The sequence below is a fragment of the Parasteatoda tepidariorum genome, chromosome 10 (assembly GCF_043381705.1).
Source record: "Parasteatoda tepidariorum isolate YZ-2023 chromosome 10, CAS_Ptep_4.0, whole genome shotgun sequence".
NCBI lineage: Eukaryota > Metazoa > Arthropoda > Arachnida > Araneae > Theridiidae > Parasteatoda > Parasteatoda tepidariorum.
Genome location: NC_092213.1, coordinates 29,169,436 through 29,188,905, shown reverse-complemented (window position 1 = coordinate 29,188,905; position 19,470 = coordinate 29,169,436). Strand labels below are relative to the sequence as shown.

The following is a 19,470-nucleotide window of genomic DNA, read 5'->3' as shown; positions in this document are numbered from 1 at the left end:
ACGTTCAGTCGTTGGAATCTGGTTTTATGTTTTATGAGTACACAATACACAAAAAGGGAAATCCAGAAAATAAATCAACTTGCCGGAATACAGAAAAGTAACAAACTAACTTAATACAAAAAGGAAAAAAAAGTGAAAGTAGTAAAATTAGTCTAAAAACTAGAGCATGCAGTCTTAACCCGAACGTAAACCCACAAATTTTGACCTAACACTAAAACAGAAAACCCAGAAGTTTGGAAAAAATAGTTTAATTACGCTACTCCAAAACAAACTTAAAAAAAAACCTCGAAACAACTCTTAAAACTTAACTAATATTTTCAATTAATATCCAAATTTCAAAACACTAAGAGGCCAACGGCACAAAGTTCATCGAACTGCAACCTCATAAAACTCACATTTTAACTTACTAATAAAATAGCATTTCTAACTTAAATAATTACCATTTCTTATGCTGAAATTAAATTTACATTTAGAATAATTAATTATAAATCCCTCCAAATATTTTTTTTAACGAATTAAAACTCCGAAAAAAAATTCCACATTGACTTGAAATTCAACTAATAATTTCAATAAACACATTACTAATTAAACTTAGACATCACAAAAAGACACTTCGAAAAGATTTATTCAAGATACACAGCTTAATTAACTTTAACTTTGGGATACCTAAAAGCAACGTCACGTGTGGGCTAATCGTGACATTTGTTTTTGTCACGATTCAACAGCCAATCAGGCTCTACGCATAAGCGTGACGTCTCTTGGAAGTATCCAAATAATAACTAATGAACAATAACATCTTTTTGGACATTGGACAGACACTTTCACAAAACAAGCAAGCAGATCGACTTGTAGGAACGGATAACTTCAGGGAAAGTTTTAAAAGTTCAGTCTTAACGCAACATTTCACAGGAAAGAAAAAGTTCATTTCCTCGGCAAACACTACAAAGAGTTCATTTCAAAGGTAGTAGAAGGTAAAGTTCCACTACAAGACACAGAAGTACTCGACGTGGCAAAGAAAATCATCTCCACGACTGACTTCTTCAGGGCTAAAGGTTCTGTAAACTGCCCAGCGAAACGTTGACAGATTTCCTTAAATCTGAAGAGCCCAAGCTTCCAAGACAAGTTCCGTGGCCTAATACAGAGGCGGGGAATCTTTTTACGATGAGAGGCCGCATATAAATTAGACAGAGATAAAAGTGGCCGACTTTAATGCATTAACACGGAAATAATTTTTAAAAAAACATTAAGTCTTTTATTAAAATATAAATTTACAATGCAAGAAATTTTTATATTCACATAAGGGTAATAATTACTTAGTATAAAATTAGCATTTAATAATTTTTAATAAACAAGTACACGCATTTAAATGTTGTTTCAAATGAAAATAACAAAGTAGAAGTATTTTTCAATCAATACTTCTTGCCGAGAATCACCTTCCAAATTGAAATAATTATGTTTTTCATGAGTCAAGTATTGTTTATTTTCATTCGCTTCTTTTTCTTCAAAGTAGTCGAAATTGAATTGCGCAATGAGCGTATCATTTTATCTTTCAAAGAAGTAACGAAATCAGCTAACTCCTACTCTACATCAAATGTTCTGTTTTTCATTTCATTTTCTTTTATTACAATTTGACACGATGGAGAAAAAAGGAATATTAAATAATATCTTCAACAAAGCGTATACTTACTAAAAATATAATAAAACTGTGTATTAGTCAAAATATCAGAATTAATATAACAATAACTAGATTTTCTCTGTGCCATCAACAGCAATACGAGATGAGACTATCACAAGCAAGCAGAAGTAACAACAAATCACCAACTCCGTAACATACAGGGTAGTGCCGAGTCTGCTACTATGGTAACAAGCTAGAGCCCATTTCTAATGGGGATGAAATGGAGGAAAGAAGGTGTCGATTGGCTTACTCGCAACGACCTATGACAAGATTAAGAAAAAATTATTCACCCCACACCCCTTTTCGAAGTGTACTTTCCTCTTAACCATAGTACCCGTCATGACGCGAGACGAGTGTCTGGAGGAGTTCTCCTGAAAGCCGCACTATACTCAGTGGCGTAGCGAGCTTAACTCGCGCCCGGGGCACAATACCTTTTTAGCGCCCCCCCCATTCGAAAACCATACAAGATAATTGTAAAATACACTAGCAAATTAATAAATAAATAAATAAAGTAAAATAAATAAAGTCATAGGCTCAAGCTAGGCTTTAAATTTGAGACAAAAAATGCAGTTGAGAAAACAAGACTAGATTTTGAAATGTATATGGTCATTTATAATTAGTTCAAAAGATACCTATTATTTATTTTTCATATTTATAAAGAAATATTTTAAAAACACGCAGTTTTAAAACAATAAAAAAGTAAATATTTATTATCTCTAAGGAGATACATATATTTAATAATATGATTATAATACATTAATAAAACTAATTACTATGTATAAATTTTCCGCTTTTGATGAAGCAAATTTATCAATAATATCATCAAAGTTGATCATTTCAAATTTTTCTCTTTCCACACTTAAAAATGCTAGGTCACTTAGGTGATCTTGTCCCATCGTTGATCGTAGATATGTCAAAATTAACTTTAAATTGCTGAATGGACGTTCGCAGCTAGCAATTGATACTGAGATAGTCAGGAGTATTTGAAGTGCCACTCTCAGGTTTGGAAAATCATCTTCTCCATACGAGATTATAAAAGTAAGAAATTCTAATGTAGTTTTAGGTTCGATTTTTTTTTTCTACTGCGGAGTAACATTTTGCAGTCACATATTTCGATAACGAGTTCTATTCCATTGAAATCTGTATCATAAAATTCACCCAAATTTTTAAAAAATTTTTTAAGGTTGTTATCAACATTATCCTTGTTTAATAAATTTTCAACGTCTAGTAGAAATGCAAGTTTGAAATTAAGGTCACTTAATCGTGTACATATTTCTTGTTGGAGAAGATCAAGAACGCTTTCCATAACGCGAGAAATTTCACTTTCTGCGGAAATACCAACATCTCTAGCCAATTCTCCGGGCATTTTGCGGCGTTTTCTTACACGTATTGTTGCATCAATATCCCATTCTTCACAAAGAGACTTCGCTTTTTCTAATGCCTCTTCACAGAGCTTGTCTCGAATTTCGGCTAGTTCATTGATTCAAGATCATGGAACGCTTCTTTAAAATTCATTCCAGGATCTGAGCTGCGCGCGATCAATCCTCCTTAAGATTTCACACCAGAAATGAACTTAAGGTATGAAACTAAAAGTTAGTATATTTTGCAACAGAATTGTAACTTCACTTCTGGTGTCACTTGTAGTGTCCTCTGCTAATTTTTCTAATAGTTCTACTATATTCTCTAGCCCATCGACGATAACCGCTTGTATTCTGGAGCTCCATTGTAACGTTTTGAACGTGAGAAAAATAGATACGTATATGTTTTCAATTATTCCAAAACATGTCACAACGATTGGATCTTGTTTAGCTGCAGTAGCTCCTACTGATTTTTTTCCATTATTCTTTGTTGAACGCCAGATGTGTGACCTGCCATCTCGGCAGCATTATCGTAACATTGTGATCTGCAGTTTGTTAATGAAATTTCATCGGAATTTAATTTTTCTAAAATTGTATTTTCGATCGAGGCTGTATCTTTATCGTGTATTTCAATAATACCCAAAAAAGATTCTTTGATGGAAACTTTTTTATGGATAAAATCAACATCTACATACCTAGCGACTTGGGACATTTGTTCTCGATGAGAGATATCAGGAGTTAAATCAAACAAAAGTCCATAATATTTATTTCTTTTGATATCGTTTATTAGTTGATTTCGAATTGTAGATGCCAGAAGATGAATGAATTCATTTTGAATCTGTGGTGACAAATATGAGACAGTTTTTGGAGTTCCTGTGGCATGATTAAGATGATTTGCTAGTAGCGGATCAAACTGAGCTGCAAATCTAAATAAAGATAATAGGTTTCCTACATTTGTACCATCTTGAAGTGCTAGTTTTTCAACATGGCCACGTAGAGGAAGATTTTGTATAATTAAATACCTCAAGCAAGCTAATATTCCTTTAAATATATTTCGCCACCGTTCTTTTTCGGACTGAATGTTCGCTTCTAATGATACATCATTTCCCGTTCTACTTATTAATCTTGGTTCTGTTTCTTTCCAAGCCGTAAGTGATTTTCAGTGAATTGGACTTCTTTCATGGCTAATCAATTCATCTTTTTTCTTCCATTTATTAAAACCAGCAGATGTTACGAAAGATGATTGTACAGCGGATATTGATGTAATAAACAGTAAGCAACAAAAGCAGTACGCTGCAGTATTTTTTGATGAATATAATAACCAGGATTCGGTTAACTTCAGTTCCTTCTTCTTCATTACCGTCCCGTCGAGAAAACCAAGATTTTGGCATTAGACGATTAGTTGACCGTGACTGTACATGTAAGTACATTAGAGGGTTATTGTTACTGCTTTAAAATTACTAGCGTAAGCCACATTGCGTTTATAGAAATAAAAAAAATATAGTGTTCTGAAAGGAAGAATGTTTGTACTTTGTACACTGCAAATATTTATTGCAACATATTATTTAATCAGACAAATCAAGAAAGGAGATAACTTATGTAACCACACAGAGTAGATGCCATAAGGAAGTGCTGACAGACACAGGTCGAGTCAGCCCGGCCAGTAGAAAAGACATGCCATTTCTATTATGAATATATTATTACAGTTTGATTTAGACTATTAGTGTTCCTTTTTTTACCTTTTTATTTACGAATTAATATTTATTATATTGCACTGGCACTAAATTTAAAATATATTTTCTGGAAATCAATTACAATAAAAATAAAAATTATCCAGCAATTTTTTGTTTTGCGAACCATTTGGCGCCCCTTTGTGAGTAGCGCCCGGGGCATGATGCCCCCCCTTGCCCACCCCTCGCTACGCCACTGACTATACTGTCTGTCTCTTAGAACAGCCACCACCAAGGTGCTTGATGGATGCTGGTAACTATAGCAACAAGGATAGTGTATTTCAAATAGGAGTGAGCCATGGCCAAAAATAACCACCAAACAGAAGAATTTCTATGGTTGGACGTTGGCAAACTGAAAAGTGCACTAAAATGGAATTATTTTTAGACTATGAAAATTTCTTAGAATTGCAACCCTGCGGAATTCTGATTCATGTTACACTCAATGGATGACAGGGCGTTATTTAATTCTATTAGTTTACAATGTGTTGTATTGTATATAATTAAGTATTATATAGAATACAAGCTCTAGCTCTTGTATTAATTAATAGAAGAGCTAGGAATCGCATAAGAAACTGACGGAGGCCGCGGTTTTCTGTAAACCCTAACAGCTGGTGTAAACTACGAGTGAGCTTTTTGGGGCATCCGAAAAGAAATTCTGAACGCATAAGATGATTTGATGAAGTCCTTGGGATAAAAATGAAGATGCGGTCAATTCTAATTTCACGCCCATCTAAATATCTGTGGGTCAGTTTTTGCATAGTCCAGGTTGCCAACTGGTGTGCAACTTGTCCACCCATGATACCATGGCATGGGTTCATGCAGATGGTGCCAAGCACCGAAATATACCAAAATGAAATATCTGGCACTGAAAAATTTCCAGTGGTAAAGTTTTGTTTAAAAGATGACTCAGACTATTAGTTAGTAAATTAATGCATTTAACGCAGACGCATTTGACGCAGAATTATCCTTAAACGTATTTTTCATACTTCTTTCATTATTTTGTATCAATTTAGGTAAAAATAAGTTTAAATATTATATTTAGTTTTTTGATGATTTTTGGTTATAAAATACAGCATCGGACATCGGCGTCTCTTTTTGGGTTAAAGGTAAAATTTTCCGAGCATGACTCATTTTCAATCAATAATTTTTCAAATTTGCCCTTATTTGCAGTTATTTAAATCTGAGAGAAATAGTAATTCCTCATTGATATTTCTTTAATTTACAAAATCAATTATTGATACGTTTTTCAATAAGAATGAAAAAAAGGTATTCCAACTACTTTTTTTTTTAGGATTTTGTATTTTAGTACAAATTTAATCCTGATAACTCCCGAACAGATTTCTTTTTGTAACCATTAAACTGTTTTTCATAATTAAACCATTCCATAATATATTTATATTTGTAATTAATGCATCAGAATAAAATTATATAAAAGAAACACCGGTATTCCATCTGCACCAAAGGAATGAAGTATGAATGCACCAATAGTGAAATTGTGTTTTCCATCGAACGATTTGTTGGAATTTTCATTTATAACTTGCCAATATTTTTTAAATTTACCATATGACAATTGAAAGCGGTTTATTTGGATATTTGAAAAGGGTTTATTCCACTGTTTATTTGATAAAACACAACTCAAATACAACCCAACTTCATTGCCCATTTCCAAAAAAAGAAAAGCCTAGCTCCAATATCTAGTTAAATTTCCATTTTAACTGTTTTGAAACAATGCTAGTTGTAAATGGTAAAAAATCCATACAGTTTTGTATTTATTTTTTCTCTTTACCATACTAGTTGAATTTAGAATAAAAGTATTTTAGAATGAAAATTCTAACAGTGTGTGCATGCTGTGTTGAATATTTAGTTACCATAAGATTGAGAAGATTTTAAGAATCGATTAGATATAAAAGCGCAGTGTGCAAAATAAATATATAATAACAATTAAAATGCATCACCCTCAGTACTACTTAGCAGACTCGAGGATTTCGGGCTTATACTTCACTTATACTTATTAATGCATGCGAAAATACTCAAAAATCCCGAAATTGGCCTCCGAGACATACTTTCTTCAAACAAAAATTTTTTTTTTCCATTAAAACATTAGACATGCCTGCAATTTTTAAAATATGTTAATGGAAGTACATCAGGAGAGCGGTCAAAAGTCTGTACACATTAATACTAATTTTACTTTTTGCATATTTCGTCATATTTCTGGAACTATTTAAGTGAAACAAATATTTTACGCAGAACTAGAAACTCATTTCACCGAAAATATTTCCATGAAAAAAAAAAATTATAAGTTTTGAATATCCATTGTTTTTTAATTCAATAAATATCAATAGTTTTTCTGAATTTTCTCTCTATACTAAAAAAAAAAAAAAATTCGAGCCACAGCCACTTTTTTTTTTTTTTTTNTTTTTTTTTTTTTTTTTGGTTTATTATAAGAATCTCTGATCTCAATTCCTTCTTTCGCACCCCCGATCTCGACGATTTCGTTCGAAGCCGCTGGTAGAGGTAATAGCTCTCTAACACCGTTGAATACAGAAACTCTAACCTGTAGCCTACAGAGCATAACTCATATTGAAAAGTTTCCCATAAGTCATACGAATTAATTAATATTCATAGTTAAGTTGCAATATCACAGATACATAAAACATACTTTCTCTCAGGAAACATACCTTTTTACAGTCGATTCAGATTCTTAATTCTCAAATTATAAAGCATAGCCTCATTCAAGAAATCGTGGTGGCAATAAATTAGACAATTGTGGTTAAAAATATGCCTCTTTATACGATTGTTTTCTTTTTCGCCTGTACTTCTAAAACTAATTGCCAAAAAAAAAAAATTTTTTACCCATTATTATGAACTCGTAACTCAATGGTAACGTCTGCTGCAAACTATCAGTTATTTATTCAATTCTATAAATTAAAATTAATACAAAAGGCATACAAGTTTTCATCTTACTGATTTACGTCATTTTCTATACATAAAAATGGCTGAATATCGCATCAGTAGAAACCAAAGAAAATCCTTAAAACATCATGACGCATGAGGATTACAGAAAAAAAATCCACTCCTCTTCGTTATTGCTAATTTTTTTAAAAATTAAGAATCAAAATTAATAGTTTTGTATTAAACATGGTGTTCCTTTAGTATATTTTAAGGCAGTCGCATATTAACTTGTTTGGCAACATTTTATGATGCACTTTTATTATATTATATTTTATCAGTTACTTTTATTACAAATTTTATGCATATTTGAGACCAGTCAAAGTATGCAATTAAAATAATTCATGCAAAGTATTTCACGATACACATATTTGGTAACAGTTTTACAATAATTTAACGGTAGCTAAGTTTTCTTTTCTTTTTAATAACTTACATTTGCTTTTACAACAAATTTTATGTGGATTTGTGTCTAGTCAAAATATGCAATTAAAATAATCAATACAAAATAACTCTTCAAAATCGTTAAGCAATGTTAACAATTATATTCTGGTAAGCACAAATCATGTATCTCTCTTTAGCCAATAAATTTAATGAGTTTTTATAGTACCAAACATTAGAAAATGATTTTTTTTTCTTATAAAAAGCATGTTTGTGCATGAAATTGCAATAGTAATCGAACAAAAGGATTAGGTGTTTAAATTTTATCCTCTGGGCCAAGAACCATCATAACCGAACTTGTGTTATTATAATAAAAAGTTTTAGATCTTTTATTTAAAAAATACTTTTTAACTCTAATATAAGTATCTTAATGCAATTACCGTATAAATACAAAAATGATTGAGGGATGGTGAGTGACAACCTAGCAGAAAAACTACGTTATTTTTATAGTTTACTACAATACTTTATTACAAATATAGTTACCTACTGGTACAACTCTTTTTTTTTTCAAATGTAGCGACTATTAACAACTTTCGAAATATATTAATTATATACAACTATGGGAGACGAACTTTGCCAGAGAACTTAATTTACATCCATGTTAAAAGTGGTTTTAAATACAAAATTGGCTTATAGTAATAAACATAATCATGAAGAATCTGTCTGAACCAGCCTGTTATTCTAAAACATTTTCTTTTCGAATTTGTTCATTTAATCTTCAACTTTTTCTGCCTTTTTTGACAGCGAATATATTATTTAAGAAATGCAAGGAAATTATCAAATATTCGCAATTTTGTTAAGTGTTTAATACTCTTTTTTCTCTAAGAAATTAAGTCCATCAAATATGTGCTCCCTTCCTTTGAAATCAATGTTTCACGAATAAACATTTGTATGTGATAATGTGTGTGAAAAATGATTAAAAATGGGGAATGACACCCTAGCAGTGGTCGAAAAAATACATTATTTTTTAAGTTTACTGCAACTACAATTACTTTATTACAAATATAGTTACGTACTGCAACAATTCCTTTTTTTTTTTTAATGTAGTGACTATTAACAACATTCGAAATGTAGTAATTGCTTAACGACTTTAAGAAGACGAACTTTGCCGGATAACTTAATATACACCTATGTTCCAAATGGTTTTGAAAATACAAAATTGGCTTATAATGAACATGAGGAATTATGAAGAAATATTTATGCGTGCTTACATGAGCCAGTCTGATATTCTAAATTATTTTTGTTTTGTTTTAGAACTTGTTCATTTAACCTTCAATTTTTACTGCCTTTTTTGACAGCGAATATTTAATTCAAGAAATACTAGAAATTATCAAATATTTGCAATTTTGTTAAGCGTTTAATGCTCTTTTGTTTTCTCTAAGAAATGAAATACATAGAATATGCGTTCCCTTCCTTTGAAAAAACATCATTATTTCACGAATGTATACATTCGCATGTGATAGTGTGTGTGCATCAAGGGTGCCGGCAGAATAATATAAAAGGGGGTGCAACCCTCTAACAAACTACCCTCCCCTCCCCCCCAAAAAATTAAAATGTTCTGCTATTACATTTTGTTTTCTTAATACATATACTTTCATCGGTTCATTTTTTCAGGATGCATTTCTTCATTGTTAGCAAGATATTTTAAAAAAAGTACGAATTTTTTGTACTTACAAATTTTGCCCAGAGGCGATCGCGCTGGCGCTGGCATAGCTACTGACTTGGAAGCACAAATAACTACAAACAGTAGTTTCGTATACTAACGTGTTTGTGCACGCTTAACATTGGTATTTATTATGTTGATGAAGTTTTACAGTTGCGAGAAGTCAGCTTGTGTTATACACCTTGTGAACTGAATAACTAATAGAAAATATAATATTAGTTACATTTTATTAAATGAAATTTAAAAATATAGCTTAGATATCTGCCAAGTTTGTGAATGCTCAGTGTGCATAAGAAAAGAATCAAAGATGACTCAGAATTCATTGAAAAAGTTAAAAACAGATTTGGACAGCAAACAAGACGATTACGATTCTTGTTCGATTAAACAATTTTTTAATTGTTATGTATCAATAATTACTTAATTATTTGTTTTTCCATAAAAATATGTTTAATAAAAAATTTTTATAACAAATTTTTTCTGTATCTCTTTAATTGTTTTTTAAAAAAAAGCCAGGGGGGTACAACTGCACCCCCTTGCACCCCGCTACCGGCGCCCTTGGTGTGCATTCACATGATGAAATGCCTATTTGAATGATGAATGTAAACATGTGAAAGTGATAAATTATCTATACTTCGTAATGGCTAGTTTACGAAGTAATTCTAAATACGGATTAATTGTACTTAATTCTAAATTTTTGAGCAGCGTAATTCGTGAGCAGAACGAACTCATGAAGATTTGTATCCATCAAATTCTAAAAATTTGTTCTTTAGAACCTTTTTTCTCTACTAAACTAATGTTAAAAGTAGTTGCTAGGAATTGCAACAAACTACTGTTTTTTGTATCGTATTTCTTACTACACTAATTTTTCAAAGAAAAGTAGCGCAGAAAAGCACTACACTACAAAAAAGCAACGAGTACTGTCGTTTCACAACTTTTCGTCTCTTCTTCCGAGCATTGCACCCTTGTATATGCACAATTAAATAATTCGATGGAAAATATCAATTAGATAGTTCCCATGATGCTGCCTTTTAAAAAAAATTAAAAAAAGTTAAAAATGAAAATAATTGTACGTAATAATAATAGTTAGGAGTGGCAAAAGAGAAACTTCATCTACTGATGAAAAACACTGTAAATGGTACAAATTAGTGTACGTGGCAAAATAAATGAAGGTTGCATCATTATATGAATATGTTTGTTACTCCAAATCATTTTATACAGAAAAAGCGAACGTTTTAGCATAGAACAGGGAAATAGAAAAATACAAAGCTTTGTTTTAAATGTCAAGTGAACTGAGTCAGTAAGTTCAAACTTTATTAATAAAAGATGATTTAAATTTTTGTTAAACTTAATTTATTGATTTGTTCTCATTAAATTATACTTATTTTGTCAAATACGTTATTATAAAAAAAGGGAATTAAAAATCTTATTTCTTAGATTTGATGTTTTTATTAAATTTTCAAGCTAATGAAAGTATTTTTTAATAAAATAAATATCTTAATTATGATTTTTTAAGTTTTTTTTGATTTTATTGGTTAAAAAAATTATTGCTCCACCTATTAAAAGTAAGCGCAAAACGATCCTGTTTTTTTTTTTTTTTTTTTTTTTTTTTTTTTTTTTTTTTTTTTTTTTTTTTTTTTTTTTTTTTTTTNTTTTTTTTTTTTTTTTTTTATAATGTCATTTCGTTTTTTTTTCTTCATGTCATTTAAGTGATAAATTCTAATTATTTTTTAAATTTTTTACTTTTAATTAATTTGTGAAACAGAAATTTAACTTTTTAAACTTTTTTTTTTTTTTTGCTTTAGACTGACATACGAGGGTTAAAAGATTATAAATTGTTTTAGTTTCGTTATATGAAAAACAGTCACTATATTTAAACATGGAAATGTAAAATATTAAAAAGCAATAGTCAAACATATAAAACTTTTTACTTTAAGCTTCGAACTTGTATTCGCTTTTTTTATTCACTACTTTTGAGTTGAGTAAATTATGCCAAATTATTCATGAAGTTTAATTTTAAATTTATGAAAGTTGAAGCGAAACAAGGCAAAACGGTGAGTCAACATTCTTTAAAATTATGCAATCTTATTTAAACAAAAACTAGTCAATTGCATTCTCTTCATGTATGCCTTTATTTTGTTTTATTTTTTAATTTTATCTAAGTAACAAAAATAATACTTTACATATTAGCTTTCAACAAAATTTTTTTTCCAGAACAAAAAAAAATTACTTTGCAATGTTTGCTTGAATTCTAGTGAGCTGATTTCAAATATTAATTTCATGTGAGTTCAAAAAATAACTTAAATATTTAAAAAATTTCAAGGAACAACAGAATTTGTTAAAAAAAAATAATAAAGTTTGTATGATTAGTTTACATTATGAACAAAATATTCATAAAACCTTACATATGTGTTTTACCTAAGGCTACTATACTATGAGGGGCTCTAGTTTTACCTAGTTTGTTGACACATTATACGTAAAAAGTAAAATAAACAAAATTTTGAACTTTAAATTAATAAAATTTATTAAAATAAATAATTTCAAAAAATAATGACTTAATCTTGAAGGAAATCCCCACATAAATCTTGAAGAGAAAAAAAAAAAAAAAAAAAAAAATANAAAAAAAAAAAACGTAGATTGCCATTAAAATGAATATATATATTTCAAATATTTTGAAATTCCAAATAATATTTTTTAAAAATTAATAGTTAAGTATGCGCTTTTTTTTTCATCATTTTATCCTTGCTGTACTTTAACTTCTTTTTTTTCCCTCGTTTCAGGAAACAAAAGTATTTCCCTTTTTATTTAAAACAAAAGGAAAATAAAAAAAATTAAAAGCGCCAATAATTAATAAAATTCAATTTCACTTTCATGAAATTCACAACTATGTATTTTCCACCATGAATATATTTATAATATTTATGATCAAATAAAAGCACAATAATGTCTAGGTAATTTATGTATTTCATGTAAAGTTTCAACTTTATTCAAAATGTATATGTTTAATAACATCTTAAACAATTTCATTTTTAAAAGCTTGTAAGTAGAATTTATAATTTCGAAACTAGTAAAAGCAGAGAAGAGAGTCGTTTTTGTGATGTTTGTAACCTCTTGAAAACAATAAATAAATAAATGAATGTGTAAAGTTAACTGTAACTGTGACAGAAATTAAGTAACACGGTAGAATCGAAACAACTAAACTTCTGTTGAAAACACCGAAAATGTCAACAAATGCCTCGTCGTCACGTCACGTTAGTTTTGTTTTAATATTATATGATTTTTACTAGATATGCAGCATATGGGTTCGGCATATGTAATTGTCACTCTATAATAAGAGTTATAAAGTCTACGGTAAGAAGTTTCTTTAAGCTTTATGTTTGTTTTAATAATTTAAATAAAAAAATTGGTTATAAATAGGTTCTGTGGTGTTTGTACTATTTTCATACATTAATGTATTCTCACAAAGTTATAAAAAAATTTATATTATCACGTGTTTATTTTTATTTATGTTATTTGAATTGGGGATATTTCTGTATCGTGATCTTTCACGCCTTGTAAATTCACCAAGGCATTTTCTTTATCATTTTTCAATACTTTTGTGATATTTGGATATATGTTGAAAATTCGCCACATTGCCAAAAAATTTCTACCGTGCACTTTTTAAAATGAGTCAAACTCAATTTAAATCCATAGATAGATAAAAATTGTGGTCAGATATTGGCAATTAAGATTTTTAAATGTGTTTATTAAAAGGGCGCTCATTTATTATTTTTTGTTAACTTAGGTTTCTACTGCCAGTTTGTGTGTTAAAGTCTTTTATATTTATTTTTATAAAATAATTTAATATTGTTTTACAAATAAATCTGTGATTATTGACACTTCATGATTAGTATAAACTAATGACATTCCATTATTTCAAGATAATTCAAGTATTTTAGTTTCTTACTAGTTCATCTTTTAATCAAGCCTATTGCATCTTTAAAGATAATTAAAAGTTTGAAGAAAAGTAAAAAATTAATCAATCCTGTTGTTAAAAGTTCAAAAAAAACTTGCTGAAGCTTATTAAGTTTATTTTTTACCCTATGAGGCAGTATTTATGTGAAAAATATTATTGGTCAATAAACTTGATGCATACTAAGTAGTCTTCTTAATTCTATTCTTATTTAATTCTCTTACAGTTGCGCATTCTAGTTATTCTTTTTTTCTTGAAATCTTCTGTATTATATATTCAGAGGTTTTGATGATATGAAATTAAATGATAATCAACAACGATGAAAGGAAATAACAAACGTAACTCTCTAATGGCTAAAAATACTAAGTTGTTTTATAAAATAACTGAAACTCTGTATGTTACAAACCACTTTTGCAATTGAGTTGTATGCCTATTAATACATTTTATGTGTTAGTATTTTAAATCTTAGTGTTGATAAGTATTTATATGAATGAAAAATTGAAGTTTCTTTTATTTACTAGGTGCCTCTTAAGGTTTTAAATTCTGGAAATGGAAAGCGAAAGCCCGAGAATGAGAGGAACAAATGAGCAGAGAACAAATCATGCCAGCGTGCATGACGAGGACACATTACTTAGCAATCAAGAACTTGGACCTACAACTCAAGGGACAGTTTTGCGGAATGATAGACTTAACATAGCAATTTTATTTTTTTTATACATTCTGCAAGGAATACCTCTTGGACTGGCTGGAAGTATTCCGATGATTTTACAGAATAGAAATATTAGCTACAAAGAACAAGCTATATTTAGTTTTGTAAATTGGCCTTTTAGTGTGAAATTATTGTGGGCCCCTGCTGTTGATTCATTGTTTTGGAGTCGAGTTGGCAGACGGAAAACATGGCTGGTGCCTACGCAGTACTTTATTGGACTGTTTATGATTGTTTTATCTACGTCAGTTTCATCACTGCTAGGAGATGATAATAGTGTGCCTAATGTTTGGCTATTGACAGCTGTATTTTTTTGCATGAACTTTTTAGCCGCTACTCAAGATATTGCAGTTGATGGCTGGGCTCTGACCATGCTTTCCAGGTTAATACTTTTAAGTTTATTAAACCTCGTTATATTCAGGTGAAGTTAAAGTAAATTTTGTGCTGTGTTAAGAATGAAGCAAAGCAATGTAAAATGTGCACAAATAATGGCAGAAAAGGGGAGATTTCGTATCGTGATCTGTGGCAGAATAATCGCCAAGTCTTGTCAACTTCTGGGCAGCGGCCTGCAAAAAACTAAAAAAAAAAAAAAAACATCACAGAGAGGGACCCAGGCAAACATTTACATGTTTTTTCTTTTAAATGCAAGTTTAAAATTTATTTGGCATCTTGGCAATTGTAGTTGGCACAATAAATCAGATGCAAAATTTTTAGTCTGTACTTTTTTTTACTGACATTTTTAGCCATCATTCTAAGATTATATGGTTAATTGCTAATCATGCTTTCTGGGTTAACTGTTTAAAATTTATTACATTTTATCAAATATTTTAATATTTAAAACTACTCAGTTGTTGTGAATAATATGTTAAATTTTCATCATTGTTGCATAAATCATATCTAGCTTTTAATAGTAAATGTTTTAATGATATTTTTAAATACCTAATAATAATATAAATATGTTTTAAAAAGTTATTTCATTATTCGTTTATATTTATATTTCATTTTAAAGTTTTTAAATTAAATATAAATACTTTAATATATTTCTATCAGTTAGCTATTACTATGAAGACTGTATACTTTTGTAAGTGATTTCAGATCAAATATATATTTTTTGAATTTATTAAGCTCCTAAAAAATTTAGGAATTCAAGCAATTAATAAAAAATTTAGGAATTGATTTTAATTTTAGTAAATGTCATTTTCTTGGTGTGAAAATACCACTTCCATTGGCACCATGAACGGATCGATGAATAAAATTTATCATCTATAAAAATATAATTGCGTGTAAAAACAAATATACCAATTATGAATTATAAAGCTATTTAAAATAAACAATTATGTTTTGGTTTGCACTTAATTTTATATCATAAAAATTAGTTTACTTTAAAAGATGAGAAGAGGCTTGTTTTTTTCTTAAACAACTTTTTTTTCTAATTTAACTTTCAACTCTAAAAGTAAATCATTAATGCTTAGCATCATCTTTGGTGCAGTCTCACTCCAACAAGAGGTATCGCCAAAAATAGCTCTCTAAGTGAGAGCCTCATGGCTACACAGATATTTTGAAGGCATTTTCATTTACTTATTTGTTATGTCAAATATTTTATTTGATTATTTTTTCGTGTTTCTTCATTTGACCTTTTCAGCATTTGGTGCAGATGTTTGCCTGGTGCCTGGGAGAGGCTTTAATGGTCGCTCCTAAAGGTTTTCTTTGACACAAAATCTATGGGGAAAAATTCCATTCCTTTGGAAAGTGGTCATAAATAGGGTGGTCTTACCTGGGGGTTTCAGTGTATTATTAGAACATCCAAAAATAAAATTTAAAGATTAGAACTGAATTTCTGGGGAATAATTTTAATTTATGTACCTAAATTTATAAATTTAATTTAATTTTTCATCATTTTAATTTAACTTTTTCGGCATCCTTCACGCCTACAAAATAATGAACTAAAATGCATTTAGTATCCTTTTAGAATTATTTAACTAATTAAGGCTGTAATTTATCGTTGACTTTTGAAGTTATTTTTTTCAAAAAAATACTATTTTACTATCAAAAATTATAAATATTTTGCATATTTTTAGACGAAATGTTGGCTATGCATCAGTATGTAATTCTGTGGGGCAGACCGCTGGATATTTTCTTGGGAACGTAGTTTTCCTTGCTCTTGAATCTGCTACTTTTTGTAACACTTATTTACGATCTGTGCCTCAACCTGAAGGTTTAGTCACACTTGGCAGTAAGTATGAGAATAATTGAAATATTGTTTTTCCTGTATAAATTTGTAAACTTACCATATATAGTATCTAAAATTGTGTATTGCCATAAAAAGATTGTTGATGAATAAAACTTAGTTTCCAAGCATTTGTAATTGTAATTAAAAACCTTTAACATTTTATTCAATATATTTGAAATTAAAATATGTATAAGTTTTAAAATGCATAGTATTTTCAATTAGCTTGAGATTGAAATTGATCATTAACTACTATTCATTTGAAAATATTACATGAAACAAGGAGGTTGATTTAATTTAATTACTAATTCAAATTTGTTAAAGTATATTACTTCAAACTGAAAATTATGTTTAATGTAATAAGTATGTTTTTTATTTAATGTTATTAAAATATACAATAATTTATAGATAGCAATCCTTCTATATGTGCATAGTTTGAGTGAAAAATTGAAATAGTGGATATATTTTTATTAAATAAACCTGTGCCAAATATTTAAATTTACCATAATTTCTGGCACATTATCAACAATATATCTGTTGCCCAATTTCAGAAAAGTTATGAAAAAGATTCTGTCATAAGAATTTAATTATGATGTTTAATGATTCAGAATTCTCCCTGGGAATAAAAAAGGACAGGGCGCTTTGAGATTTGAAAGGGCACTCACTTAACATTGTAAATATTTATCAAAATGTGTAATATTATGTAATAACTGGATTTTATACTCCAAATTTTTTTAATTATTACTATTTTATGAGTATATTTTAACTGATAATTCTCTCTTATAATCAAAATAACAGAAAAATTTGTGGTTTATAAAAATAAATAAAGGTCTGCTGGAAGGCAATCACAACTGAAAATTATAAGAAAATAAACATTTAAGATGCATTTTTTTAAAAAGAAAGAAGAAAAGGTATTTACTTAAAAAAGAAACTAGTTTTAAAATTTAAAATCACTTAAAAAAAATTATTAATTTCTCTCTCTCTCTCTCCCCCCCCCCTCCCTCCCTGGAAAAAAAAGATACTTATAAAAATTTAACTAGTTGAGAATAATTCTAACAAAGTATATGTATATTCGCAATAGTAATCCGAATTAAACCTATAAACACAGATAGTTTTACCATTGTGTAATTATTATTTAAAAACAATGAATAAATTTTTTTCAAATTGGAATCTGAATAAAAAGGCAGCGTATTTAAGGGATGGCGGCTTACTTTTACAAAGAGAGCACATTTATTGGGATCAAATGGCAAGCAGGGTGGGTTGCTCTTCAGAAACAGCTTAGGGAGAACACTGAATGATTTTTATAACATTTTTACTTTCATTCATATTTAACGCTTCATTCTTAAAAGCTACCACTATTGGAATTTTGCATTTAAGGAAAAATTTATTACAAATTGTCAAGCATTAAGACAATATTGATGTACTTTACCAAAATATTAGTATTTTAATGGAGTGTATATATATATAAATACATACATACATGCCTGCCAACTTTTTCGTGGATGATTTTCGCCAGTGGTAGTAAAGTAGAATTTGTATTACAATCTTAGACTGAAACAAATGCTGTATTTTGAAAAAGCTTATACGAACTACCATGTCTATATTACATATTAATGTATATGCTTGATTTTTTTTAAAGTAGCGGTGGTCAAAAAGATAATAAATTAAGTTTATAAATGCAAGGAATATAGAAAAAGCATACATTTTACTACCACTTTAAATATAGTAATAAAATTTTACGCCGAATGCGTGAAAGTTGGTAGGTATATGTGTGTGTGTCAGAAATCTAATTTATGGGTACAAGCTGTATAGCACTGGTTGTACCAAATTTTAAAAAAAAGAGGAAATTGAAATACTATAGAGATGTTAATGAAAATACGCTTTTAATTAAAACTATTTATTCTTTAGGTTACAACTTTTGAAATATTTCGTCTCAAATAAGATTTAAAACAAATATTACTTGAAACGCTTAAAAAAATATTGTTTACATTGATAATAAAAACTGAAATTAAAAATTTCATAAATACATATTTTTATGAATTTTGTCATGTAAGATATCTTTTGGTTAACACAAAAAAGTTAGATTTTTGACCTCTACATATTTTTTTTTAATTAAAAGGTTTATTTTTTAGATAATTCTCTGTTCCAAAAAAATTTTATATTTTATGAATTGATTTATTGTATCATACGAATGATTCTTATTCTTTTAAAAACTGAAAATATTGTGATGTTTTACAAATAATTGCTGGTGTAGTCTTTTAATTTTTATATTCACTCCTTTTCAAAACAAAGGTGCTACTTATATTTCTCTTGCAGATTTATCTAAAAGCACATAATGTTTAACATTTAATATATAAAAATGAAATATTTTAGGTTTCCTAAGATTTTGGGGCATTGTATTCTTCATAGCTACTTCTATGATTTTAGTCTTTAAATCAGAAAGAGAAGACAGACATTCCAATATATTAGGAATAAGAGATACATATAGTCAGCTTTATCGTATTTTATGTCTGAGAAATATCTGGCTAATTGTGACATTTCTATTAACATGTAAGGTAAGTTTTTTTTTTTTAAAAAAAATCCTATATAAAATAGCATTGTATTTCAATTTTACAAGGCAAAGTTTTTTTTTATAATTCTTAATAATTATTCATAAACTTATTGTACTTTAAAAGTAATTGTGTCCTTTAAAGATTTTTCTTAACTTTTTTTCTAAAAAAATTATTGAATTTTTTCCACTTCTCTTTTATTAATACCAATATATAAATATATATT

At 28.8% G+C, this 19,470-nt stretch overlaps 1 protein-coding gene across 4 annotated transcripts in view; it reads left to right on the top strand.

The window, feature by feature from the left end:
* The window catches only part of LOC107437624 (acetyl-coenzyme A transporter 1), a 60,697-nt gene that overhangs the window by 30,749 nt on the left and 10,478 nt on the right, over nucleotides 1-19,470 (top strand). For 2 of the 4 annotated variants that reach the window (XM_071187167.1, XM_071187166.1), the window contains exons 2-4: nucleotides 14,284-14,850; nucleotides 16,547-16,701; nucleotides 19,069-19,250. In XM_071187167.1, coding sequence (XP_071043268.1) covers nucleotides 14,312-14,850; nucleotides 16,547-16,701; nucleotides 19,069-19,250 — 876 coding nt within the window. In that variant the 5' untranslated portion in view covers nucleotides 14,284-14,311. Of the gene's footprint in view, nucleotides 1-12,984; nucleotides 13,162-14,283; nucleotides 14,851-16,546; nucleotides 16,702-19,068; nucleotides 19,251-19,470 lie in introns of those variants that run through there. The other 2 variants (XM_016049704.3, XM_071187165.1) reach the window with 2 other exon arrangements.